Raw genomic sequence first — 26,049 nt, 5'->3', positions numbered from 1 at the left:
GGTTTGTTCTGTTTTTTGTTCCCAGGACTCATTTAAGCTGCAGTATTTAAATTATCTGCCAATGCCAGGACAAAAGAACTATCCACGTAACCAATACTTGCTGAAGAGAGAAGCTCTCAGACTCGTTTCTGGAACAAAGTTGGCATGCGGTTGATCTCAGACAGGGTCTACTCAGCGCGGCTGACTGCTAAAGTGCTGCTATATCAGAAGATGACTTTTATCTTTCATGAACAATTAACATTTTTAAACCTTCCCATCCCTTTCCTCCCTCATCCCCATCTTCCTGTTCACTCCTCTCCCCTTTACCCTGTTTGGTTCCCCTCCAAACCCAGTCACAGATGTCCTGTGAATATATTTAAGATGTTGCCAGAATGTGTTGCTTTGCTCTTAAGCAGAAGACTTATAGCCACAGTGCACCCTGCTGGGAGAGTCACTCCAGGGTGGGTGGGGAGGAGGCTGCTACTCTCAGACTGAAATCAATATCCATTGCTAGGCCTTTGTAAAAGCATTCGACTCTGAAGAGCAAGAGAAACGTGTATAACAGCCAGACCAGGGCACACCCTTCCCTGCGGCTTTTGGCTGTTCTGACTACAGACCTATTCCTTTGGAGAGAGGACCCTTGAAATTTGACTATTATGAGCTAAATCCATCTCTTTCCTCTTCTGCCTGCTCCGCTAACCCTTTGGAAGCTGGATGTGTATCGTAGTCTCCTTTAACATCTGCTTGGCTGGGGAATGCTAGTCAGTGAGAAGTTAAACACTCTTCTGCCAAAGTCCCAAGCATGAGGGACTGGGGCCGAGGTCCAGTTCCCTCCATCCCAGTGAAACGTTGTCTGAGGACAGTACTTCACTAGCAAAGAGGTGGTTTGTATGAAGGACAATCTTACCCCTGCTGTTCTCCCTGAAGACAGGTGATGGCTTAGGAATCGTTCTGTAAATAGGACGAGGAGGGGAGCTGGACTCTGCTCCTTTCCTACCATCCAAGGGTACAGTCTCCTGGTGATGGCAGGTGGGTAGATGACGGCCGACTTTAAAGACAGTGAAGTTAGAAGCGGTTCCAGGACAACTCTACAGCAGTTCTGGGGCTGGCCTTACTAGAAAGCTCTAGGAGGGAGAGCCTTTGGTGTGCTTCTCTAACCTATGTGCATGCTGCATTGCGGTGTAGGGACACAGGATGATTAGTCCCTTTGCTGATAGCTGAGCTGGATCTTCGCTTTCTGGCCGAGGCTTTTGCAAATTGCTATTGTTTAGGAGATAAAGATAGCCCTGGAGGGTAGGGACATGAGAAAAAACTCTGCCTATCTCCGAACTAGACAGAGAGGTCTGGGGAACATGGCTCTTCCTGGAGAGCTGCAAGGAGTTGCAACAGGCCTGCGTTTGGGTCAGGAAAGTCTGTGCAAATCCAGTCGCTGGCCGTTCCGGGCTGTGCCCACATCTCCCACTGTAGGTCTTGAATAACCCCACTGGGTTATAGCAGGGAGTTGCTCCAGTCTGCAGTGGGAAGTCAGGGCACTTTGTCTCGGGGCTAGGGGAGTTTTAAACAGGCTTTGTAACACCCTCTAAACTTGGAACTTGGCAGATGGAAAATTATATTCAGCTATTCTCATCATCTTCACTGCTATGGAAGCAGTTGCATTGTTTCTAATTGCTTGGGATGCGCTTTTCCCACCAATGAAATTTTGCAAGGAGCTGGGCCCAGGGTCCCCAAAGAGCAGTTCAGAGGGCTTAAATCATTTCGGTGACAGCCAAGATGGATGAGAAAGCAGTGGAGGTATGGAGGAATGGAAAGCAGGTGCGTAGGGTGTACCTGGCACAGTTCCTGCAGCGCATGAGCAGCAGCGTTAAGCACCCAGCTCCCTGGGTTTTCGTTGAGCCTAGAGACTACATCAGTTCAAAAGAGCATCTCAGAGCGTGTGGTGACACTCCTGTTTGAACTATTACTGTAAAAAGGGTCAAACAGGTTAACTCTGCTCTGTTCAGGTAACGTTGACAGCATGACTTATCTCTGCAGAGTCCTAAATGTTCTGAGTGACAATAATAAGTTAATCTACAACTAATTTTGACACTACTTCTGAGCCTAGGAAGGCCGTTTTAGATTTCAGGCAGTTACACATATCAGACATACTGCAGTCCCAAAGCAAAACTGGCAGGGGAGCAGGGAGAATCAAAGTGCACATCCCAGACATCTCTCAGTTGAAGTTCTGCATCTTGTTCTTAACTTCATTTGAACGCTGTTCCTCTAAGTTCAGTTATGACGTGGTCTGCAGCATGGTTGCATATCAGTAGGGGATAAACCTTGGCCTCAGATTTAATAGTTACTTTCCTCACTTTGTCTGGTCATCCTCTGTCCTTTCCATTTAGGTGATTGTAGAAAACACCAATCTGTTACTCCAGCCTCTGAAGGCTGCAGACTTCCTAATATTTTAACTGCGTCTTTGTGGGTACCGCCTGCAAGGATGCATTTTATTTTATTAGTTGCAAGAATTTGGGAGAACCGAAAGACCGGCTGGCCAAACAGAGACACCACCACTGCAGATTGTCCATGGTTGTCATAGCCCTGCTGCTCCGTGCTGCTGTTCTGTAACCTCTGGGCACTGTTGGGTATTCGAATGGTAGTTAACCATAGTTTGAACTCTGCTGTATAGAGCTGTTCAAGGTACAGTTTGTGAGCAACAGCTGAAATCTGGTTTTGGCAAACGATAAGAACAGTGTCTCACCGTCCAGAGGGGACTGTGTGGGTACTTGTTACAAACCTGCAGAAGGGCAAGGCTTCCTACCCCGCTCACGAGTTGTACAGATTAGCTGATAGCTAAGAAGGAAACTGAAGTTAACTGATTAACTTGAACTTGAAACTGCCACAGCCTGACATTTGGTGGTGTTCATTGTACCCCCAGGGAGGAGCAATCTGGTAAGTAGATCTCTCAGTGTCAGAAGAGAGTGGCTTTTTCAAATTCCCCCCTTAGGATACATATGCGTGCGTGCGTGCGTGCGTGCGTGTGTGTGTGTGTGTGTGTGTAAGAGTGCATGTGAGAGAGAGGTTTCAGCATGAACCAACTGGGTAATCCCTCAGCTGGGTTGAAGCAATTGCAGAGTTTATAATGAAAAGAGCTAGAACGTGCTTGCAGAAAGGAGATAAAAAGGGGCTAGAAGTGTCTGTGGGCTCTAAGTGTTTGCACATTGCTTTGAAATGAAATGAAATACCTCTGCTGAGTAGAGATCGTCACTTCTCCCACGAGTAGGAAGCTCACGCTAGCCTTCCACCTCGAACTATGGGATCCAAAGTCGTGGAGGTGTGGGACATCAGAGCAGGACAATCCGCTGCGGCCACACCACCTCCTGCTTGTGACTCCTTTGGCAATAGGGCACAGTTTCGCTGCAAATATTTCTCATCCTCAGAGGAATACAGCTTGCTTTAAAATATGCAAATAGAGAACGGCATGAAGGAATTTGCAGTGAGAGAACTTGTGCGGCTGTCTCCTGGGGAGCAGCTCCCTCTGCTCCTCATCAACCTTCAGGGACAGACACATCGCTGCTGGAACGGAAGGATTCAGGTGACCAGTCGAGAAGTCCATGATCATCAGAAACGCTGAAATGCTTTACACTTGTTTCTAAACTGGAAGCTGACTTGGACCACCATGCTCTACCTACCTGCCTCCTGCTCCAAAGGATCCTTTCTTCTTTTTCCTATTTTTTTTTTATTTTTTGGAACAACACTGAAAAAGCTGGAGAGTACCATGGTATCATGTGCATTTCTCTGCTCCCAGGTATGTGTTTCCTGCCCCTGCCACGTGCTCCTTTCCCAGTCTGAGCAGAGCTCCAGGCTTGGCTCTGAGGTTTTCGGCATCCCGGCTCTGATGGGAAGCACATCTCCAGCTTGGGCTCCTTGCCTAGCTCTGACGGCACCTTCCTTCAGCACCATTTTAGATCTGACTTTCCTGGCTGATGATTCCCAAACTGGCACATTTGTGGTTGATGCGCAGTACTAGCAGCTTTTCCTGGGTAGGGAAGCTGACGAGAAGTGCCGCCAGCCTTCCTACTGCAGGCTTGCTCTTGTGGGAGGAGAAGGAGGAGACAACCCACGTGGTTGAAAGCTAGGAAGGAAGTGTGGGGATGGAGATGGACCTCTACGGGAGTGGGGACAATGCTGAAAATAGATTTCTTAGCTTGTGTACAAGGCTCACAAGAACAAAGGGTTTCTATAAGAACATCAGAAATGTCAGGAGGTAATCAGGTATTGCCTCCAGCTGCTGAACTGGCCAGCCGATGCCCCCTTTTGGGTTGCACTGGGGGCACGAACTGGAAGGGTTGGTCTAAGCTACAGTGGCCAAGCGAAGAAGGAACGTTGCCGGGGTCTCCAAGTGGCACGCATGATGCATCTGACATGCTGAGCCTTGCCCTTCTGTTGTCCCCCCCAGAAGCAATAAGCAACAGCTTCCCAGAAGGAAGGGGGAACAGCAAGAGCCCCGGCTGTCCCCAGAGGAGGTCTCCATATGAAATCCCTCCTTCCTCCTGCCAGCAAAGCCCTACTGCACTGCTTGGCATGAGGGGCCTGTCTTTGTCCCCACTTCCAATACCAAGACTCACAGAAGCAACAGGTCCCTTGGGTGCATGCCTTCTGTGCAACCCCAGCAGTGGGCCCAGGGGAGCGGTTGCGTGCTGAGGCTCAGATTTGGCTTCCTCTCCTTTTCCCTTCCCCCTCTTTTTTTTTTTTTTATTTTTTTTTAAATTTTTAATGAGCTATAGACTAACTCCTGGCACATTCCCAAAGCTTCTCTCCCGTGGTGAGCCTTGATACTGGGCCAGAATAAATCGTCCTTTGTCTTGTCAGAAAATTCTTCCCATGACTTTGGGCTTGCTCTCAAAAGCCACTGGGTTTCCCTGTTTGTCCCCGATATCCCCCAGGAGTTGTCACCACCAGTTAATCCTCAGTGATCTTAAACAGATACTCTGAAAATTAGAGGGATGCTGATGTATGTAGATGTATGAACCTTTAATATATTTTAACTGACTCCTAGATAGGTCCCGTTATTAATAACCTATTGCCCTAAAAGGTATCCTGATTCCTGCCCAAGCAGGAAACGAGAGCAGCCATGGCCAGAAAATCAGCCTGAAACGCCAGTCTTCATCACAGGGCACCTTCAGCTCCACACCTGTACCCGAAATAAATTGTCTTGCCTTTACAGACAGTGTTTTAAGCTCTGCGTGCAGGAGGAAGGCTGGCCAGCCTGTCCCAGGCTGTTTGCTGGGACTAACAAGGAGCTAACTGTGAGAATTTGGGGGAAATTCAGTGTAAGGATCTGGAGCTGTTTAGGGAGCATAAATGTGCTTTCAGCTGCTTTGTCTTTACCATGTGAGGCGTTGCGGGTCTCAGCCAGCCTACCCACAGTTTTAGCATGGCAGAAAATAATTTGGAGCTGAGCAAAAAGGAGCAGGGCTGGTTTCTCCAGCCATTTACTGTCAGTACCTTCCTGAGAGCCTGCCAGGCCAGCCTGTGCTGCATCACTGCCTGCTCAGACTGAGATGGGAGCGGGAGTGGGAGAGGTGAGAAAGAACATGGTTTCTCCAGAGTTTTTGGGTTGTTACCCTGCTATATTTGTTATCTGGATTCTTAAGTAATGAGTGCTTTGAATTTCGTGATTATGTTACGGTGATGTGTAGTTAATGTACTAATGTTCACTTGAGCTAGGGTCATGGTAACAGTGTGTTTTGTTTCGTTTTCCTTTTTTTTTTTTTTTAACTGTTCAGAAAATAACTTAAATACAAAGGTTAAGCTGTGAATCTCTCCTGTTTTCCTTTCGCTGGGAAGGACACCGTCACAGTATCAGGCCTGTGTCTGTGAGCCCCCCGTGTATGCGGATCGCACTTCTGGTACAGGGCACCAGAAAAACAACAAGCAAACAACACTTACTCCGAAAACCACAGCATACTTTTTAATTAACAAACTCTCCATTCGTGGCTGATGGCAAATGAGTCTGCCCTGTAAGTCAGGGAGGGGATGTGACTGACGCACCGAGCCCCAGCCGGCCTGCCCATTAAAAAAGGGTGGGAGGGGGAAAACTATAAAGACTTTGTGCTTTTCTGGATACTCCTGCAAGATCCTGGTAGGAGAAGCACAAATTTGTTTTATAAGCTAATCAGAACCCTGCTGTTCAATAATGAGTGAGTAATTGACATATCGCGGCACCGCCATGCAACACAATGGCTGGGGATGCTGACATGCTTGCGGCTCACCCGAATTTCAACGCAAGCACCCTTGCCCTCAGAATACCTTCCTCTTAAAAAACGCTCCGCCGATAGCAACCCTGGATCTTTCCATTTTCCTTAACAGCCCCTTTTAAAACAAAGGCTACCGCGGTTTTAAGACCCTGGCTCCTGGGGTGGCCAGAAAACAAACAAGCGCGGCGCTCCCGCCGCCTCTCTCCCTGCTGGCTCCATTCTTGGCAGCCAGCGGGGGACTGGAGATTGCGACGCCTCCTGCTTTGCTGCAGCGCTGGGAGCGGGGCTCCTGTCACTTCCAATCCCCGTCTCTCCTTCTGACAGGATTCCCAGCGGCCGGCTGCTTTGTTTAGCAAGGGTGGGTTTTTTGTTGTTGTTGTTTTGTTTTGTTTAAAATAAATAAATGCATATATTTACCCCACTTTAACCTTTTCTGTTCCTTCCCTGCTCTCTTCTCCCACTCAGTAATAGGCTTTGAAGAGGACTTGGGGTGACAGGCAGTCGGTCTGTAGTGCAGGATGCAGTTTGGCTTGAGCATCGTGTGGCTGCCCATACTCCAAACGAGAGCACATCCTTCTGGGCATCCCCACCCCATGTCCGCCTGTGCCCAAGGCACAAACACCACAGCAGGTTCTCCCTGTGGGCTATTCCTGGACGTTCCTTAACTGGTCCTTCCCCCTCTTCGATGTCTGAAAGCAAGGCTCAGAGTATTTCTGCCAAATTTCGGGGACAGGGCAGTGCTCCGCTGCAGAGCACAGCCTGGAAAACTTCTCCCAGGAATTCTGGCATCACATCCAGAAGCTCAAGAACCGAAGCACGCGCCTCTTTGAGAAAGAAAAGCAATCTCAATTGTAAATTTCCACAGGAAAGGAGTGAACGCCAGGACGGCTTATCTTAAATAGATTCAGTGGTTAATTACCCTTTCTGTTTAAAAATGTGTGCCTTATTTCCACTTCAAATGAAGGAGGAAAGTAATGTTTACCATAGCTTCAAATTAACGGCGTTTGATCAACCTACAGCTTTAAAATGAAATCCTCTGGTGGTGGTGGTTTGGGGTTTGCTTTTGTTTTTTAATATATATACACATATATATATATATGTATATTTACACACACACACACTTTCAAGGGTATAGTAAGCTTGTTTTTGGAAAGAGGAAAATTGGTTGGTTTAGACCTGCTGGGCAAATTGATGCAGTTCTTATCAAAAATGTGTAGGACGATTCAGCAGCCAGAGGTGGTGTGGTCTGGGAACCAAATCCTAGTCAGCTGTGCCTGCCCTGGTGTCGGAGGGGAGCCATACAGGTCCTCACCTGTACAGGTAAATGCAGCTGGAGGATGGAGGCAGGAGCTTTCCATTGCAAAACCACAGTTCCCGGGTGCTCTGGGAGGATGGGGCCACCATGATCACAGGACAGTCTCTGTTTCTGGTGATTCAACCCCAAAAAGGCACCACCAACAAATAGCTGTGACCTTCCAAGCCATGAAGACGCCTGCGAGCAGCCGTGCCCAGGCTGCGAAGCTCCCTCCAGGCAGGGGAAGCATCCACAGCTGCTAAGCCACACATTTTTTCACCGGGGTTCATTCAAGCCACGTTTTGCTTCCTCGTGGCCTTTATCCTGGCCCTGCCTGCCTGCTGGGTGGGCACCGAGGGGCAGCACCAAAGACCAAGTCCTCTGCGAAGGCTTCTCCACCTCACCCCAGGGGCTGGGGACCAGGCCGCAGCAAGGCCAGGGCGGGCCTGGCGCTGCCAGGAGCGATGGCGGGAGGGCACAAGGGGGCTCCGTGGTCTCCTGGCAGCTTCCCCACCCCAAGGCGGGTGTTTTTAGCCAGGGAGCCCGTGCACGCAGGCAGGAGAGGATCGGGGACACCTGTAAATTAGAGAGACGAGCTCCCTCGCAGCACGGAGCAGCGGGTGTTCCTGCCCCTCATACCGCCATCACCGGGTCAGGTCACAGGAGTGTCTCCAATTAACCCGGCTCCCTGGTGGCCCTTAATTGGCACCCCAGGCTTCCCTCCTCCTCTCGTCCCCCTTCCTCCCTGGCACGTGTTGCTCACCTGCTAAACCTCCTCTCCCAGCCGCTGCTGGGGACTGGCACCAGTAACCCCAATTCACCCCTAAATCAGGGCGGTGGTGACCCCCGGCTTGGGGCAGCGTCTGGTAAAGGTGATGGCCCGGTGGAGACACGGGGAAACTGAGTCAGAGCAAGACTTGGAGCTGGCACCATCCCTTGGGAAATCCCAATGCCAGCAGGCCGGGAAGGGCTCCTAGGGGCAGGGTAAAGCTCTGGTGACTCTGAAGGGAGCCGGAGGTGAAGCCGGAGGGAAGGGGCAGGATCTGGAGCATCCCGCGTGGGAGGACGAGGCGCCGGCTCTGCCTGGCCCCGAGGCCTTGGGGTGCCCGTGGGGCTCTCCCAGCCCCGTCCCGTGGGACCCTCCCGCGGTGGGGCCAGCCGGCCGGACCCCTCCCTTTTAATCCCTCGGAGCTGTTGCCAGCCTGGCTTAGTGGGGTCCCCATCCTTTCCACTGGCTGTTCGGCAAATTAAGAGCTTGCTATTAGGCTGCTAATTAAAGGCACTTCATTAGCAGCGGGGGAGGCAGCTTCTGGCCGCAGCAAAATTGGATTCCTCTGAGCTGCCATGAGCCGCGTCTCTCCTCTCTGGGGCTGGGGGCTTTGCCCTGGGGCTGGGGGCTCTGCCACCCGCCTGTCCCACAGGGGCAGCTGCCCCGATTCACGGCCACATCGCGGTACGTGGGTTACCAGCCCGCCTGCCCCAAGTCCCAGCGGATGGGATGCTGCTGCCCCACAGCCTGATGTGGTGGGGGGAGGCTCAGGGGGCTGATGGGGGTGTTGGGAGATGGGGGACCCCCCCTCCACCCCCAGCCTCTGCCCCACAACTGGCCCCAGGGCCACCCCTACCTGCAAGGTGCCCCAGCGAGGCGGGGAGGCCCCCGGACTCCTCCTCCAGCTGCTTAGGAGCCTCCAATGAGTCCCAGGGACACCCAGGCGGCCTCCCCTTCTCTCCCTTCCCCTCTCCCTCCTTCTTCCAAGTAAAAATGGGAGAGAAGAGCCAGGCACTGGGGCTGTCTTGTTCCCCTCCTCCTCATCCTCTCTCACCCGATTCCAGCCGCAGCCTCAGCCCGACAGATGGAAAAGGGACCCCAGACCCTGGCAGGGGCATCACCAGGGTGAGCTTTGATGGGCAGGGGGCTGCTGGGCTGGGGGGGCTGCCCCATCCCCACTCCCCGTGTGTTCCATGGTGTGCTGCCTCTCCCGGAGCCCCTGGCCTGACCCCCCCCCCATTCCCAGCTCAGGATTCCTGGTGGGATCAGTGGGGATTTGGCATGCGTGAGCCGTGAGCTGCTGGGTGCTGTGGATCCGGCTACTGGGCTTGGGGGAGTGCTCAGGGAGAGACGAGGCTCTTGGGGTTGGGGTTTGGGCACTGGGGTGTGCTGCTGCTGCCGGGGATGGGGGCACAAATTTGCTCATCTGCCCTGTGACAGCACTGTCAGTGTCAGGCCATGGGTGGCTCCCTGCAGCAGACAGCAGGGTGCAGCACCCAGGGGTGCCCTGCATGCCTCTCAGCTCCTGCTGGGTGAAGGGGGGGTGTCTGTGGGGTGTCCCTCGGCAGCCATCGGCACCCCACAGCATGGACACCCATCCTGCCTGTCCCCCCAGCCCCAGTGGAGGCACTGATGGAGGAAAGGTGCTGGGAGATGGGTGCGTGTGGGTCTGCTGGGCTGGGGGTGGCAGGGAGTGGTGCCCAGCGGGGGGGCTCCCCGGGGCTGGGGTCTTGGCTTGGGACAGGGACATCCCTGCCCCTTTCCTGATAGAAATGGGGCGGTGGCCCAGGGTGGTGCTGATCCGCCCTCCTCTCCCCCAGCGCCTCACCTTCCCCCTGCTCTCGGTCACCCTCCTGGTGTCCTTCGGCTCCTCCATGCTCTACGGCTACAACCTGGCTGTGGTGAACTCACCGGCAGTGGTAAGGGACGGGGCGGCCTTGCTGGGAGCAGGGCACAGTGGTGGGACCCCAGCCCCATGCCGAAATGCTGGCTTTGCCCTCAGACTGTGCCCTGGGGAGAGCAGCCCAGGGACCAGGGCGGCATGCGAGGGATGTAGGACCTTGGGTTGGTATCACCCCCTGGAAGGCAGGGCTGGGGAAGCCCTCAGCAGCTGCTCCAGCTCTACGGGGGGCCTCTAAGACATCCTTAAACCCCGCTGGCACTGAGGCTGCCTGAGCAGCCAGAGCAGCACACCCCAGTCATCCCCACCCGTGACCTGCCTTGCCCTGCGTTTCCCCTGGGGGCTGCCTTCCCACCTCCCCCTTCCCCTACTACATTCGGTGCCCGTGTCTCCCTCCACCCCGCAGCACATAAAGGCTTTCTACAACGCCACCTGGTCCCGGCGGTACGGGCACGGGCTGGCCCCCGGCCTCCTCACCCTCCTCTACTCGCTGACCGTCTCCACCTTCGCCCTGGGCGGGCTGGGGGGCTCCTTGCTGGTGGGGCTGCTGGTGGCACGCTACGGCAGGTAAGGGGGTGGCGTGGCACGGGTGGCCCCGAGGGCCGGGACGGGGCCGGAGGGGCTGCCCCGCTGCCTGTGCCCCGCTAGGAGCGGCACCCTCAGCCGCAGCGCTCTGCTCGTCCTCCTGGCCGGCGGCTTCATGGGCTTCAGCAGGGAGCTGGAGTCCCCCGAGATGGTCATCATCGGCCGCTCCATCACGGGGATCCACGCAGGTGGGTGATGCCCAGGCAGGGGGGCTGCAGCCCTTTCCCAGGGCACCGGGGGGGCTCTGAGGGGCAGACGGGGTCACCTCGCTGGCCACAGGGTCCCCTGCTGCAGCTGGAGCTGAGTAGGGCAGGGAGCGTGCCGGGGCCAGGGGGGGGCTCATGGGTACCCTTCTCCTGGCTGTGTCTCCCATCCATGTCCCCACTCCCAGGTATCTGTCTCAGCGTGGTGCCCCTCTACCTGGGAGAAATCGCCCCCAAGAACCTGCGGGGCTTCCTGGGCCTCATGCCCAGCATCTTCATCTGCCTGGGGGTTTTCTCCGCGCAGGTGCTGGGCCTCCCGGAGCTGCTGGGCAAGGTGAGCGTGATGCCCTCAGCCTGCTCCCGTGGCCCCCGCTCTGTCTCTCCGTGACACGTCCTGTTCCAGGACAGGTACTGGCCCCTGTTCCTGGCAGTGGTGGTGGTCCCTGCCTCCCTCCAGCTCCTGCTGCTGCACTGCTTCCCCGAGAGCCCGCGGTACCTGCTCATAGAGAGGAACGACATCTGCGGGGCCACTGAGGGTGAGGGGGTGTCCTGGGGGGGGGGAGTGTCCAGCTGCGGGAGGTGATGGGTGCTGCTCCAAGGTCTCCCGAGACCAGGGCGCACCCTTGCAGCATCCTTCCACACCCAGCCCCAACAGCCCAGCCCCAAACCTTCCCAGGCACACTGTAACATTTCCGTGGTGCCCATCACCCCGGTGTCAGGGCATCTACCCAGGGGAGCTCAGCCTCGGGGGCTCAGGGAGGTGTTCTGGTCAGAGCCAAACCCACGTCCCTGCCCCGTGCCATTCCTATGAGCGTCCACGCTCCTCCACGAGCCCCGCGCTCCCCGCAGCGCTGCGCCGGTTCCTGGGGACGCCCGACGTGCAGGACACGGTGCAGGAGATGGAGGAGGAGCAGCGGTCGCTCTCCTCTGCGCAGACGGTGTCCGTCTGGCAGCTGCTGCGGGACCGCTCCGTGCGCTGGCAGACGCTCTCGGTGGCGGTGGTGAACGCCGGCATGCAGCTCTCGGGGATCGACGCCGTAAGTCCTGCGGGGTCCTCACCTCGAGACCCGGCTCTGCGGGGGCAGAGCTGAGACCTGGCAGCTTGTTGCACCCTCCCTGAGTGCCCCCCGCTCATGCCGAGCCCCCCGTTCCCGACAGATCTGGTTTTACACCAACACCATCTTCGAGAACGCGGGGATCCCCCCGTCCCAGATCCCCTACACCACCGTGGGCACCGGCGCCGTTGAAGTTGTTGCGGGGCTGATCGGGGTGAGTGACGGACGGACAGATGGACGGACAGACACAGCCCCTCCGCGCCCGGGGGCTTGTCCCCAGCATCCAGCCCCATCAAACCGGGGAGGGGGGTGGACCGACCCCAAATACCATCTGTGCCACAGCGCTGCTGCTTTGCTGGGTGGTGGTGGGGGCAGAGGGGCTGGCAGGGAGGAAGGGGGGGGGAGAATGGGATGGGGAGGGCTCGGTTTTGGGGGATCACATTTAGAAAAGGTGGGAAAACTGGGGGTGAGCAGGGAGTTTGGGAGGGACGCCAGGCGGGCAGCAGGGCCGGGGCTGACGGAGGGGGCTAAGCAGTTTGTTCTGGCTCCCGATTTCATTGTCACTTGGTTAGCAGAGCCGCACATCCCCATCTGCCCCCCAGCCACGCACCGGCCCGCCCCGGGGCTGGCAGCCCCTGCCCACCCCCCACCCCCCCGCCAGCCCTCATTTAGCTGGAGAGTTAGCACTGGGCCAGGCAGATTTATGGCCCTCGTCCCATCTGCGAGTGTCACCCGGGGCCAGCCCGAGCCACCCGGCACTAAATCCGCTCCCTGACAATTAGAGAGATAGATGGGGGGCGGCCGCTCCCAGAAAAAGAGGGGCAGAGCGGGGGCCGCCCCCCTCTCCCCATAGCTCAGCCAGCAGCAGGGGGGGGGCACCCCCATCCCCAGCCGCCCCCGGCCCCTTGTAGGGTGCCCCCAGCCCCTGGCGTGCTGCCCAGCCCCGCAGCCCCCCCACTGCTGGGGAGCAGCCCCGCCAATGGCCCCCGACGGAGGTGCCGAGATTGGTTATAAAATTGCAGGCATTTGTTCTGCTGTCAATACCCTGCCTGCTCCGGCGGCCGCCGCGCCGCCTCCCCGCATCCTGCATCCTCTGCCCCCAAAAGCCACCTCTGCTCGGCCGGGGACCCCGCTCACCCCACGGCCCGGGAGCAATTCCCACGTTCCCGGCTCCAAACGGGATGGGAAAAACCCTCCGGGATGTCCCCATCCCCGGGTGCCACCAGGAGCATCCCACGCCTGCAGCTGGATCTGGGGTTCAAGGGATGTCCCCGTCCCCGGGGGGGTGTCCCCATTGCTCCCTTTGGTTTCTGCTCTCCCTCGGCAGTGCTTCACCATCGAGAAGCTGGGCCGGCGGCCCCTCATCATCACTGGTTTCTGTGCCATGGGCGTCTGCTTGGCGGGCATCACCCTCTGCCTGCTGCTGCAGGTAGGGCCCGGCCACCGCCAGCTCCTGGGGTATGGGGCAGGGCCGGGAACAGGGCCCTGGGCACCTTAATTAGGGCTGGGTATAATGAAGGGATGGGTTCTCCCTGGGGATGGAGGGGTGTGTGTGGGTTTAAGGGCTGAGCTGGCTCTTCCGAGCAAATTTGTTTTCCCTTCGAAGTTAAAGGGAAGGAAAACTCAGAGCAAAGAAAAGAAAAAAAAAAAAAAAAAGGATCAGAAAAATCTTGCTGCTTCTGGTAGCTTCTTCTGCACGAGGAGTTGTTGCCAGAGAGGCAGCTGCTAAATGCCAGGGCAGGTGGAGAGGTCGGAACCCTCCTTTGGCTGAGGCCAAATCCCACCGGTTTTGCCCCAAACCGCCCATGACTCTCCTATATATTCTGTGTCCCGCGGAGGTGGTCGAGGCCACCGTCCTCCAGGGCCACCGCTGAGCCGCGGCACGAAGCCCCGTGCTGGGGACGCGGCGTCCCACCACCCCGTGTCCCCTCGCAGACCGCCCTGCCCTGGACGCGCTACGTCGCCGTCGCCTGCGTGGTCGGCATCATCGCCGGCTTCTGCATGGGACCAGGTGGGTCTGGGGAAGGAGCAGGGGCGCAGGGGGAGCAGGGAGCAGCACGGAGCTGGGCTTGCAGGTGGGGGCAGCAGGAGGGACGGACCGGCACCCCGTCCCCTTCCCCATGGCCGGGTCCTGGTTCATCTTGCTGCACCTCACAAGGCCCAGAGCACACCCCACCTCCTCCCAGCACCTCCAACCATGGTCCACGCTTGGAGGAAGCCCCGGCAGCCCCCCAGAGGTGTAACCCACTCCCACCATGGCGAGCATCCTCCTGCCCTCAGGCAGGTGTGGGTGCGGGACCGCGCTCCAAAACCGAGGGGTGAGACCTGGGCTGCTTTACCCAGCTGATGTATTAGCAGAGCTGTTAGCGGATCTGTAATTCATCCTCAGCCCAGACTTTATTCACTGTAATTACATCTTTAATTAGGATTTTAATGGCTCATTGTTCACAAACAATGATGAATAGGACTTTTAAAACAAAAAAATACATATCTCTATTCTGGGCGAGCTGTGAGTAAGAGTCCATCAGGGGCTCCGCTCCTCCCGGAGTTGTTACCACTTCGCTTCCTTGCTTGTTTTCTCCACCACGGTGCCCTTCCTAAGGAGGTCCCAGACAGTCCTGTCCCCGACATTGGGACCCTAGACAGGTCCCCAGGGCAAATCCAACCCCTGACAGGTCCCCGTGTGCTGGGGACTTGTGCTGGACCCCGAATCCTGTCCCCCAGCAAAGGGGTAGTCCTGGAGCCTGGGCTCCTGGCTGGGCTAACACCGGCCAGGAGGGGCTGGGTCCTCCCGGGAGAAGTGGCCAAAACCTGTGCCCAGTTTTTAAAGCCTCGAGCCATCGTTTCTAGTGGTGCTGTTTTTTGATTTCACAGTAAGAGCTGGGAAAGGCTGGCTGGAAAAGTCCATTTCTGTGGCCTGCAGGAAATTCAGATGCTCGGAAATGTGGTTGTTCCTTTCCTGCCTAAAGCAGGCCATAGCATCAGAACTGTTATCTGTGGAATAGAAGGAAATGTTCTAGACTGTTTTGACCAAGGAAGGGTGGGAACGACATTATGGAGGGCACCAGGAAGGCATTTCAGCGTGCCTGAGGTCTCTGTGAGATTTCCTACAGCAGCATTTAGGCAAGTGGTTGCAAAAAGAGGCTCAGATGAAATCCTCCACCTTGAATTTGACTCAGTCTGAAATTTCCAAGTCCAGCAATCAGGGGGCTGTCACCCGGGGTGCCCAAGGGGGCCTGACCCCACACCCCTGACCCGTCCCTTCCCTCCGCAGCCGGTGTCCCCTTCCTGATGACGGCCGAGCTCTTCACGCAGTCCCACCGCCCGGCCGCCTACGTCCTGGGGGGGTCCCTCAACTGGCTCTGCAACTTCACCGTCGGCTTCATCTTCCCCTTCTTGCAGGTACCAGCCTGGGGGGCTCTGGGGTGGGATGGGCACAGCCCCTGCTTCTCCCCTGGGGCACCGCAGTGCCTGCCTGTCGGCCCCATCCCTGCTCTCCCCCGTCCCCAGATGTCAGCCGGAGCCTTTTGCTACCTGGTTTTCTGCGGCGTCTGCCTGCTGGTGGCCCTCTACGTCTACCTCGTCATTCCCGAGACCAAGAACAAAACCTTCATGGAGATCAGCCGCACCTTCGCCACCCGCCGCGCCGCCCTCCCGGCGTGCCGCGGGGGGATGCTGAAGCTCCGTGGCTATGGGGCCTTGGAGGGCAGTCTGGAGGGATCGGGATCGGGGTCAGGATCGGGATCAGGATCAGAACTGGGATCAGGATTGGGATCAGGATCAGAATTGGGATCAGGATTGGGGTCAGGATCCGGCCTTGCCTGACCTCCCCACACTTTGGGGTGCAGCAAAGCCCCGGGGTGCATCCCAAAACGGGGGGCACTGGGCACATGGGGACAGGGACTGGTCCAGAGCGGTGCCCAGTGCCTGGTCCCAGCACCTCCACCCTCCAGCTGCCGAAGGGACACTGGTGAAAGCAGGGTCACGGCTCCCCAGCATCGTCACGTCCCCCTCTGCCTCCCTCCCGCCTCGGCTGCTCTCGGCAGCAGAACAGAGCGGTAAATATGTGCAGCATTACATATGTATAATGGAGTGTAAATAACCCCAAAAAGTGCATTGTAAATAGACTCCAAGTTTATCCTTTATTAATGAGGCACTGAGTGCCCTGCTGTTTTAGAGCAGCGAGACTTTCATAATATCAAAACCTAAATTACACTTGTGTCTCTCATTCCCAGCAAACGACAGCATCATTTCAGGCCTCTTTGCCACTTGTATTTATTTATCCTGGTATTTATTTATCCCTCCCACCCGGCATGCTGGGCAGCTCGGGAGATGCCCCCTGCCCTCCGCATGGCTGGCAGTGACCCCCCCAGGAGCAGCCCCCATCCCTGGGTCCTGGCTTGGCCGAGGGATGTGGCTGTTGCCCCATGGCCAAGGATTGCTCTGTGCTGGCTGGTGAGGTGGGACAGGCCTGGGAAACCTGGTAGGAGCCCCCCTGCCCACGGCTTCAGACACCACCAGAGCCTCAAGTTCCCTAATCCCAAGGATGGGAGGTCACTGGTAAAAATCCTATGGTGCCTTTTGGGGGCGTTCACTCTTGGGGACCTTTTTGAGCGCGCCGTGCCAAGGATGCGTCCACGCTCCTTCCATCAGGACCTGTGGGGGCAGGAGGAAGCCCCATGCTCACGGGATGCCAGCTTCTCACCAGCTTATCATTAGGATATCGGGGCAGGATCTCTGCTTGGGGCTGTCGGTCCAAGCTGGCCTCCCATGGGGCAGGCGTCCCGCTGCCCAGCTGGCCGTGAAATGCGTGGGCTGCTCTGCAGTCACCTTGTGATGGCCACGGGCAGTGTCCCAAGCAGGGACTGGTGTCCTCATGGGCAGGGGAGGGGCACCGGGCTCCAGCACTGCACAAACCCACGGGAAGGGTTCGGACGCACTCAGAGGTGACCCAGAGGGACGATGTCTCAGAGGTGATGAGGGGAAGGCTGCATCTCCTACCAGTGTCCAAACACACCCTGAGGAACTGGAGAAATTGCGGGGAAGAGTCTGAGAAGGGACTTGATGCCTGGAAATTCTTCTGATCTTATTAAGTTTTGCAGGAACAAAGATGAAGATGCCTTCTTGTGACGTGCTAAGGGTGGGGGAGCTTAAGCATTGAGGTATAACCCATGGAAATCTGGAGCACACCATGGCCAAATGGAGTAGGAAAGAAGGTCCCAGATACTTTGAAATGTGCTCCTCAAGGATCTGGTGATGCCACGAATACTCCAGATCCTACAGGGAAGTTTTTCTGCCAGGTGCCTGGCTGAGGGCGAATGGTCACAGCGCACCAGGGAGCTGATGAAAGCTCGCTGGGGACACCCTGGTGTCCCTGTGCCAGTGCTGGTGGCAGCAACGAGTGTCCCTGGGGCTCCGGCAGGGATGGGGGACGGTGCTGGGGGCAGGCTCATGGGATCCCAGCAGCCAGGAGCCCCCAGAGGCACCCGAGTGCTGGGTGCAGGGGTGCACTGCCTGGGGAGGGGGGCAGCTTGCAGACAGAGCCTGTGTCTGCAGCCTGTACCCGTGGTGTGGGAGCGGTGTTTTATACCCAGCGGCTCACGGGCACAGTAAAAACACTGCAGGGCGATGAAGGCTGAGAATCTCATCCCCTTTGGATGCGGGGTTTGTCCTGCACGAGCCCCTCTGCCCAACCCAGTGCCCCCAGGCAGGGGGTTGAGAGGCTCTGGTCACACGTTGGGGTCGGTAAAAATGAAGTGATGGCTGGAGCTGCCCTCAGCACCTCAGGGTGGAAGGCAGCGAGCACAGACAGGGGGAGAAGGAGGTAAAGGAGGAGGACAGGGCAGAAGGTGGAGCTGGGGAAAACAGCTTGTCCCTGCGGAAAGGCAGCACCAGGGGTCGAGAGGGGGAGCAGCAGCATGGGAAGGTGTGGATCACCCGGGGAAGGAGCAGGGTCTCCAGGGACACCAAGGCAGAGGCTCAGACCGTGATGGGGAGCAGAAGGGACCGGCCAGAAGGGACCAGCCAGAAGGGACCAGCCTGGGGGCTTGCTCGTGGCAATACCCACCTGGACCTGAGTGACCTGGAGAGCGAAGGCTGCGCCCCCCAGAATTAGGAAAATCCCCAGGTGAGCAGTTTGGGGATGGGGTGGGAGGCTCTCAGCGCAGTCCCAGGGCATCTTCTGGCTGGGAAGGGCGATTTTGGCCAGGAACGGGTCCTTGTGGCCGCTGGATTTCGTATTAATCCTTGCTTTGCACAGCCTGATGCCACGGTGAGCAGCACGTCCCCTTAAACTGCAGAGCAAGCCTCAGCCGAGCCCGCTGGTCACACATACTCTGCTCAGGCGCCTTTTTTTGCAAGAAAAAAAACCTGAAATGTTGTAATTCCTTACTGTGATGTTCTGGGTAAGGGGCACTCAGCTGAAACCCAGCACTTCAGTGGGGAGCAAAACAACGATGTGTTTCATTTAAAAGCCTAAAACACTTCCTCGGAGCCAGCCAGCACCCCACCAAAACCCATATACGTGCGCGAAAGATGAAATATTTAAGGGCGCATCTGGAAAAAATGCATTAAACGTTTTTCCCTATGGAAAAAAAAAAAAAAACAAACATCCTGTGTTATCGGCTGCTGGTCTCAGGGAGCAGGCTGCTGCCCGTGCCCGTGTCGGGGTGGCCGGGGCGAAGGTGCCCGGCGCAGGGTGCGCGCCAGCAGATGGCACTCCTGGAATTTATTGCTACAGCAAGCTGCCTCTCGGAGAGCAGTCATGTAGGAGATGTCCTATTATATGGGCAGTTGACTTTAATAGTCATTGTGTGCTTAAAGCACAGCAAAACAACAGTGGGAAAAAAAAAAAAAAAAAAAAAGGAAAAAAAAAATCCCCACTCCACTTGGATGGCCCTTTTCCCCCCAGCCCTGCTAGTCTATTTGTACAGTAAATTAAAAATATGAATCACTTCTCTCTACTGCCTCCCCAAACACTCATCCTGTCAGGCTCTGTGTTGTCTTCATTTGTATTACCTTAATTTAATGTTAATTATGTTCTTCATTTACAAAGAACAAGCATTTACACTCCCCGTCTGGGGATTTTCCACGCTCGCGGTCTCCACAGACGGGGAGGCGGCGGCGAGGAGGGGGCCGGCGGCGTGCCGGGGGGGGCCGTGGGGAGCGGGGGTGCTCCCGCGCCACCCCCAGAGCGGGTGGTGGTGGCGGTGAGGGGCGCCGTTGCCTTCCCGATTTATGAAAGCGCATCGCCGCCGCGCCGCCAGCCCCCTCGTAAATCCTTTTTAAAAGGTCCTCGGCCAAGGGAGGGCGGTGATTTATGGTGGGGATGCGGGGGGGGGGGGTGGGTGCAGGGAAAGGGGTGGTGCTGGGGGGGCCCCAGAAAGTCCCCGGCACCCCCCTGTCCTAGTTACCCATCAGGGAAGATGCTCCGTGCCTCAGTTTCCCCATAGGAGCTGGGAAGAGCTCTTCTCCCAGAGCTGGGCCGAACTTTAGGGGGCATTAATAAAAACGAGTGTCTGTATAAAAGAGCTGGGTTTCTAAAAAAAATACAGAAACGCCCCCCCAAAACCTGACTTTCCCGTGTTCTCTCGCAGAGCAAGGAAAAATGGAAATGAACTTAAACAAGAAGAGCAATCAAAAAAAGCCTTCCCGTGGGATCTGGCACCTCTCTGGGACGTGGGACACAGCCCCTGGGCTGGGGGGGACGTAACGGGGGGGATGCTCCGCGTGCAGCCCCCGTGCCCCCTTCTGCGCTCTCCGGGGTTTGGGAGCATCAGGGCTCCCGGAGTCACTTTTGGGTGTGCAAGTCGGGGTTGTACCGGGACGTCCTGGGTGCTGCGAAGGACGGGGGCAGAGCTGGCTGAGGGACACCACCCCGAACCTCAAAATACCCCCAAAAAATATTAAAAAAAAAAAATTAAAAATCCACCCAATCCTTTTCATTCTCTATTTTTACAGAAACCACAGAAAAGCACAGAAAATGACGCCCACCCCCCCATGAAAACCCACGACCCCAATCACCCTCCGCTGCCCACCTCCCTCCCCCTCCCACCCCTCCCCATTTCCATGGAAACAGCCAAATATCAGGGGGCAAAGCCCAGGGCACCCCTGGCCACCGAAACAGCCCCGGGGCCTGGGGCAGGTCCCTCGGTGGTCACTTTGACGGGGGGGACACCGGGGTGTCACCTTCGTCCCCCCATCCTACAGGGCTGAGGCCACTTGCTTCATCACACCAGTGCCTCAAATGAGCCTTGGGACCACCATAAGGGGGGGCAGGGGGCTCATTAATGGGGTCCCCTTATTAACACCAACCCTCCCACCGTGCTCACCGCCCCAAACCCCATTTAGATGGGTTTCAGGAGCCTCCACGCACACTGTTATAGGGCCACGGCCCCGCACCCGCAGCGTCCCCCTCCCCACGCAGCCACGCGCTCGCATTTTAATTAATGACAACGGCGGGGTTTTTTTGGTGAGGTTCGGGGGGGTTTTTTTGTTGTGTTTTTTTTTTTTTTTTCCCTCTCTCCCCTCATAAGTGCTTTAATGCGTGCGCACAGCCCGGCTGATCCCCACAGCCATGGAAATATTAGGTTGACGGATGTGGTCTGTCGCCAGCGCTCCCTCCACGGGTCCGCCTGTCAGCCCGCCGATGATGACATTAACACGGGAAGAAAGTGATGACAAATGCCCGTTATCAGGGAACGAGGCCTGTGACAAATCGCACGGCGCCTCGCGAGCAGCCCCATTACGCTGTAATAAAAAAAGATGGATGGCTCGGCGCACCGGGGCCCCGCGCTAATGCGATTTCGCCCGGTCTCTCCGGGTTCTAATTAAGGCAGAAAACGGAGAACGAGCAGGAGTCCCTGGTCCCCCCCCCCCCCCCCGGATCCCAAAATCCCCCCCTCGCCCCACGGCGGTGGGTGCTCGCCCTCAGGGGTGCCCCTAAGAGAGGGGTTTGGGGTGTGGAGGGAGGTGGGTTATGGGGGGGCTGTAATGGGGCGGGGGGGGGGGGGCACCCTCTGCCTGCCCCTCCTGTGCCGGGGGGGGGGTTCAAGGTGTCTCCATGCAGGGTGAAGCAAGGAGGGGGGGGACACGGCCACCGCCAAGTGCGTCACTCGCAGACAAATGTCACCTCCGCCATCTGCTGTGGCATGGGACGTGGTGGGGGGGGGCTGCGTGGCACGGAGACGCCGCCCCCCGAGAGGAGGCTTGGCCACAAGGGCCACCGGGTCCTTGGGGACACTGTGGGGACAGCGAGGGGGTGGCATGGGGGAGGGGGGGGTGTCACTGGGACACTCTGGGAAGCAGCGGTTTGCTTTGGGGTGGGAGCAGGCGTTCTGGGGGTGTCAGCCCCCCCATATCTGCTGGGGGTGCCCAGGGGACGCGGGAGGGCACAGGGCAGCTGCTGTGCGTGGTGGCTGGCTGCAGCGGGACTTATTTACCTTGCGTAGTCTGTGCGTCCTGCTCCGTCCCTGCGTTCCTTTTACTTTGGGCATCCCCAGAGCTCCGGGCAGCACACTGGGATGGGACACACTGGGACGGGACAGGGGACGCCGCTGTCCTCGGGCAGCCTTGGGCGAAGGAGAAGGAGGGCGGCTGGAGCTGCTTCCTGCCCAGGCACCGCTCCGTGCTGCCCCGAGCAGCCCTCCCAGAGTAATTCTTTCTCCAGCACGGCGCTGGATTTGCTCGGGATGGATCCGTGAGCGATCCCTGTCATGTCCCGGGGGATTTATCGGTCACTTCAGGGAGGGTTTTTTGAAGCTCCCAGTTATTTACAGCTCCCCGCGTCTCTCCCATGCTGCACAGGCCTTCCAAGGAGGTTTTGACAAACCTGAAATATTGCTGGAGCAAAACTGATCCTTTTTTTTTTTTTTTTTTTTCAGCCAGAGTTTCCTAGCCCTGTAGTAAAAGCTGCTAGCCTGGAGCTGGACTCACCTATCTGTACTCATCAGCTTTTACATCCCACGTCTAATTTTAGGGTTGCTCAGAGTGCGAGCTTAGCAATATCCTCCGACAGTTTGCTCTGACTGCAGCCCGCAATCCCTGATGCTGTCTAGCAGCACAGATTTAACCTGCTCTCCCTATGCCAGCGGCAAAAATAAGTGCAGAGGCCATGGAAATTATTTCAAACAAATCACCTCCGCTGAGAGCCAGCTGGGAACGCACCAAGTGCCTGCTTCTGCAGCGTGGTCAGGCCGGGGGACTCGCCTCCCGAGCTGGGAGGAGGTCTGGGTGGACGTGGTGGGGGCTGATGCACAAGGGGGGGCTGCAAGACACAAGCTGCAGTTGCCCAAATCCAGCCTTAAGGACTTAAAAAATAAATAAATCACTGGCACGATGTTAGCTGCGTGCGTCGGGGACCTGCCGCATGGGAAGGCTGGGAGCGACGTGCTGGGGAGGGGCTGCTCGTGGGGATGCGAGACCTCAGGGCAACTCAGCAAAGCGAAGCGTACCTGCGCCAGGTCCTCGCTGCTCCCCCCCGGCTGTGCTCTTAACCATGATGAAGCCGCCAGTCCACGGGTACCTCCATTTCCCCACCACGAGCCACCCCTCCAAGCTCGGTGCTGCTGGCCCAGACTCCCCCATGGTAAAACAGGACGAGAGGAGGACAGGCTGGGGACCAGGACTGATCCTGCCCCAGCTGTCCCTGGCTCGGGGTCGCTGTGACACTTCAAGACAGAGCCTCAGAAGCCTCTGCCCCGTGTCCCCCCCTCCGCAGCCCCCCACCAGCCACTTCACTTCTGCTGTAGCTCTGCTGACCTGCCATTAGTTATAGTGCCTGAGCCAATGTAGGAGGTCAGCGCGGGCTGGCCCCGATATAAATCAGCTCCCTATGGGCAAGGAGACGGCGGCACGGCACTGACAGGCACCTGCCACGTGCTGCGGGGCTCCCCTTGGTCCTGGGGTGGTCTGGGAATGGAGGCAGTTCCCTTCCAGCCTCTCTGTCCCAAGACATTTTGGCATCCTGTATCAGCATCCCATATCGGCACCCCATATCAGCATCCCATATCAGCATCCCTTATCAGCATCCCATATCAGCATCCCCTATCAACATCCCATATGAGCATCCCTTATCAGCAGCCCATTTCAGCATCCCATATCAACATCCCATATCAGCATCCCTGCTCTCCCGCTGAGCCTGCTGAGAGGGTTTGGGCCGTACCCCAGTCAAGATGAAGACCTCCAGGTTCTCCCCCTTCTCCTGGACAAAGCCTCCATGGGGCAGCCCGGCTGGAGCTGGGGGGGGGCTGTCCCCAGGGTGGGGACCCCCAGCACAGCCGCGGCTGCCCGCAGCCTGCCCAGCGCTGCCGTTCCCCGGTCCTCCAGCTCCCTCTGCTGCCGTCTCGGCGGCGAGGACGGGCACCAGCACCACCGGAGGGGCTGCTCGGCACCGGGGGGGGCCCCAGTTGGTTTCCACTAAGGTTTTATCCAAGCCGCCTGCAACCTCACATCTTCATTTCCCTATTTTTTTTTTTTTGGCTTCATTTCCTAAAGAAACGTGGACCAGGGGCAAGGTGCTCTGCCCATCTCCAGCTCACGCTGCCCTCCAAGCCTTACACGCGAGCCCAACCCGTTTGCACGGGGCTGGCGCTGGCTGCGAAGGTTGGGGGCTGGCTGCAGACCCCAAGGACCCTAGAGAAGACCAGGCTGCAGCGAGAGCTCAGCACCAGCTCAGCCACCAGCGAGTCCTTGCAGGGACCCCAGTGCCACAGGCTGGGTGTCTGCAAGCCTCCCCTTTCCACATCGGTGATTTTTTTTTTTTTTCCCTCCGTGTAGACACGTGTGTGTCCACACAGGCAGGCTGCGCGTGGCAGAAGCTGCAGAGCCGCCAGGCCATTTCTTCTAAAACCTCGCCATAAGCAGGTGAATTGTCCCCAGGTAACGCACACCTCCCGCGAGAGGGAAAGCATCGGCGCCGCCGGAGCAGGAGCCTGCCCGCCATTCGCGGTGGTGCCGGGGAGCCTGACTTATGGCCATGCTGGAGAGACAGCGGCGTGGTAAATGCCTCTGTTTGTGCTGGTTTCCAGCCCGACGAGAGCCCGCTGATCAGCGGGACGGGAATAAATCCGGCACGGGGGAGCCCGAGCAGGGGCTGTGGCAGCACGTGGCCGGAGCCGTGCCCCTCGGGAGAGATGCTCCCACCCCCCCCAAGAGCAAGGCCCTGTGCAGAGGCAGGACCCCGAGGCACGGCAGGGTGAAGATCCCAATATGCCGTAAAGGCACAAGCAATACATGGCACATACTTTTGGTGTGAAACAAAGCTGTTTCGGGGGCACCTGGCCACGTCTGACCGCCGCTGGTGAAAGCCAGACCCTGCCCAAAGAGCAAACAGCCTCAAAAACTGCCTTCCCTGGTCCATCTCCCACTGCCCACTGATGTGGGGGTCTTGCTCTACATGTCCCCCCCCCAGGGACACCCTGTAGGGCTCTGTGCCCCCCCAGCAGCCCCCCCGGCAGCCCTCCCCTCGCTCTCCGTGCCGCACCGCCGTCGCCTGGCCATCAATAGCACTTGGTTAATTAATTTGATGGGAACAGCAGGGACCGCACTTTGCATTTAGTGAACTTCTGAGAACTTCCAACCTCATCTTCATAATTGGCCTCATAAATTTGAGGAAAGAGAGAAATCAGCAAAGCCGGAGGAGCGAGGGAGGGCGGGAGAGGCCCAGCACGCGGGCGGGCGGGCGCGTGAGAAGTGGCTCTATTTGGTGTCCTTATTTAATTTTATTGCACAGATCCATCTTCGCCCGCCCCCTCCTTGCCTAGCCCTCTCTCTCCCGCTCTCCCTGCTGGGTTCACCTAATCATGATAAATTCATATTCATTTCCCTGCCTGCTCTGGCGGGGGGAGCAGCTCCGTTACATTTGCCCGGCCGTGCTGCCATTAGCAAATATTTACTCATGAATATGAAGCGCCACCGTTAGAAGCCCAAACGTCCCCTTTGCACCCCTCCCCGCCAGCCCCAGCCCCTTCCCAGCCCCGCAGCAGGACAAGAAAGACCTCTGAGGACGGGTGTCCTCCCCGTGGGGCAGGGACCGGGGTGGAAGAGCTGCCTAAAGCTCAGCACCGCAGCAGTTCGGCCCCAGGTTTTTCTTCCTTTTACCCTGAGGGGACAGAAGCAGCTGATGGGGGGGACAGGAATCGCCTGTGCCCTCGTTGGGGGCACACAGGGCAGGGCTGGGTGCAGGGACAGGGGTGGGAGCAAGGGGCTCAGCACCCATCCTGGCTGCCCGACCTCCCGCTCCGTCTCTCAGAGCGCTGCTGCGTTTGGGTTTGGTTTTAATTTTCAGGATGATCAGACTCACAGCCAGGAAGGGGAATCGCTGAGGCCTCTTCCTGGGAAGCAGGAACCAGGCAACTCCCCACTAGAGATGCCTAAAACTGCCCTTCCCTCACCCATCCTGGGGGCTCAGCACCCACAGCCACCCACCTCCTCCTGGGCACCCCAGGACCCCCCTACCTTCTTCGCAAGGGTGACATTAGAAGAGGCCGAGGCTGTGCTGGGGCAATGCAGTAGCCAGCTCCTGCCCTGCACCCAGAAATGTCACCCCTGTCCCCTGCAGCAGGGCCTGGCCGTGCTCCTTCACCCACTGCAGGCACCCAGGGGTGACGGCCCCATCCTTGGGCCACCTGGCCGTGGCTACTGCTGGCCACAGGAGGGCCCTCTGCCCCCTCCAAAGCTCTTGGGCAGGGAGCGGTGGGGTGGGAAGGGACAGCTGGACATCAGCCCCGTCCCTCAGGGAGCTGGGGGACAGCAGGACAGGGTGGGGGCTGCTGGGGGGCACAATGTGGGGGGCCGCCCTCGCTGCCTTTTCCCAAGGTTGCGTTTCCCAAGGGGCCTGGTGAACGGTCCCGCTGCTGAGCGGCCCCAGTTCCCCGTGTCCAGCCTCCTGTTTTGTAAAAGCAGCACAAACAGCCAGGCCGGGGCTTTGATGTGCTGCTGCAGCACCCACTTGGCACCACGGTGCGAACTGTGGCCCTACAGGGAAGGACAAAGGGGAAAGAGCTAGGGACCAGCAGCTCTGCGTCTCCT

At 57.6% G+C, this 26,049-nt stretch overlaps 2 protein-coding genes across 17 annotated transcripts in view; both read left to right on the top strand.

Annotated features, from left to right (window-relative positions):
- The window catches only part of BTRC (beta-transducin repeat containing E3 ubiquitin protein ligase), a 119,051-nt gene extending 112,415 nt beyond the window's left edge, over window positions 1-6,636 (top strand). For all 15 annotated transcript variants that reach the window (XM_080596880.1, XM_080596889.1, XM_080596878.1 and 12 more), the window contains one exon: window positions 26-6,636. The gene's annotated coding sequence lies outside the window, so the exon portion shown is untranslated. The remainder of the gene's footprint in view (window positions 1-25) is intronic.
- A 116-nt stretch (window positions 6,637-6,752) lies between these two features.
- On the top strand, window positions 6,753-19,309 carry LOC308197044 (solute carrier family 2, facilitated glucose transporter member 9-like). Of its 2 annotated transcripts, none has more exons than XM_080596875.1 (12): window positions 6,753-9,403; window positions 10,099-10,197; window positions 10,585-10,745; window positions 10,827-10,951; window positions 11,155-11,300; window positions 11,424-11,502; window positions 11,816-12,003; window positions 12,125-12,235; window positions 13,349-13,450; window positions 13,957-14,032; window positions 15,296-15,423; window positions 15,532-19,309. In XM_080596875.1, exons 1-12 carry the CDS (start codon window positions 9,008-9,010, stop codon window positions 15,844-15,846), a joined length of 1,926 nt encoding a protein of 641 aa, XP_080453001.1. In that variant the 5' UTR covers window positions 6,753-9,007; the 3' UTR covers window positions 15,847-19,309. The 2 variants fall into 2 exon arrangements, with proteins under 2 accessions (XP_080453001.1, XP_080453000.1); XM_080596874.1 differs by having other exon boundaries at window positions 11,370-11,502.
- Window positions 19,310-26,049: the final 6,740 nt, after the last annotated feature.

This window comes from Anser brachyrhynchus, assembly GCF_964034855.1.
Source record: "Anser brachyrhynchus genome assembly, chromosome: 6".
In the NCBI taxonomy this organism is placed as follows: domain Eukaryota; kingdom Metazoa; phylum Chordata; class Aves; order Anseriformes; family Anatidae; genus Anser; species Anser brachyrhynchus.
Note: the sequence above shows the minus strand (reverse complement) of the source record. Positions and strands in the feature narration are given on the sequence as shown.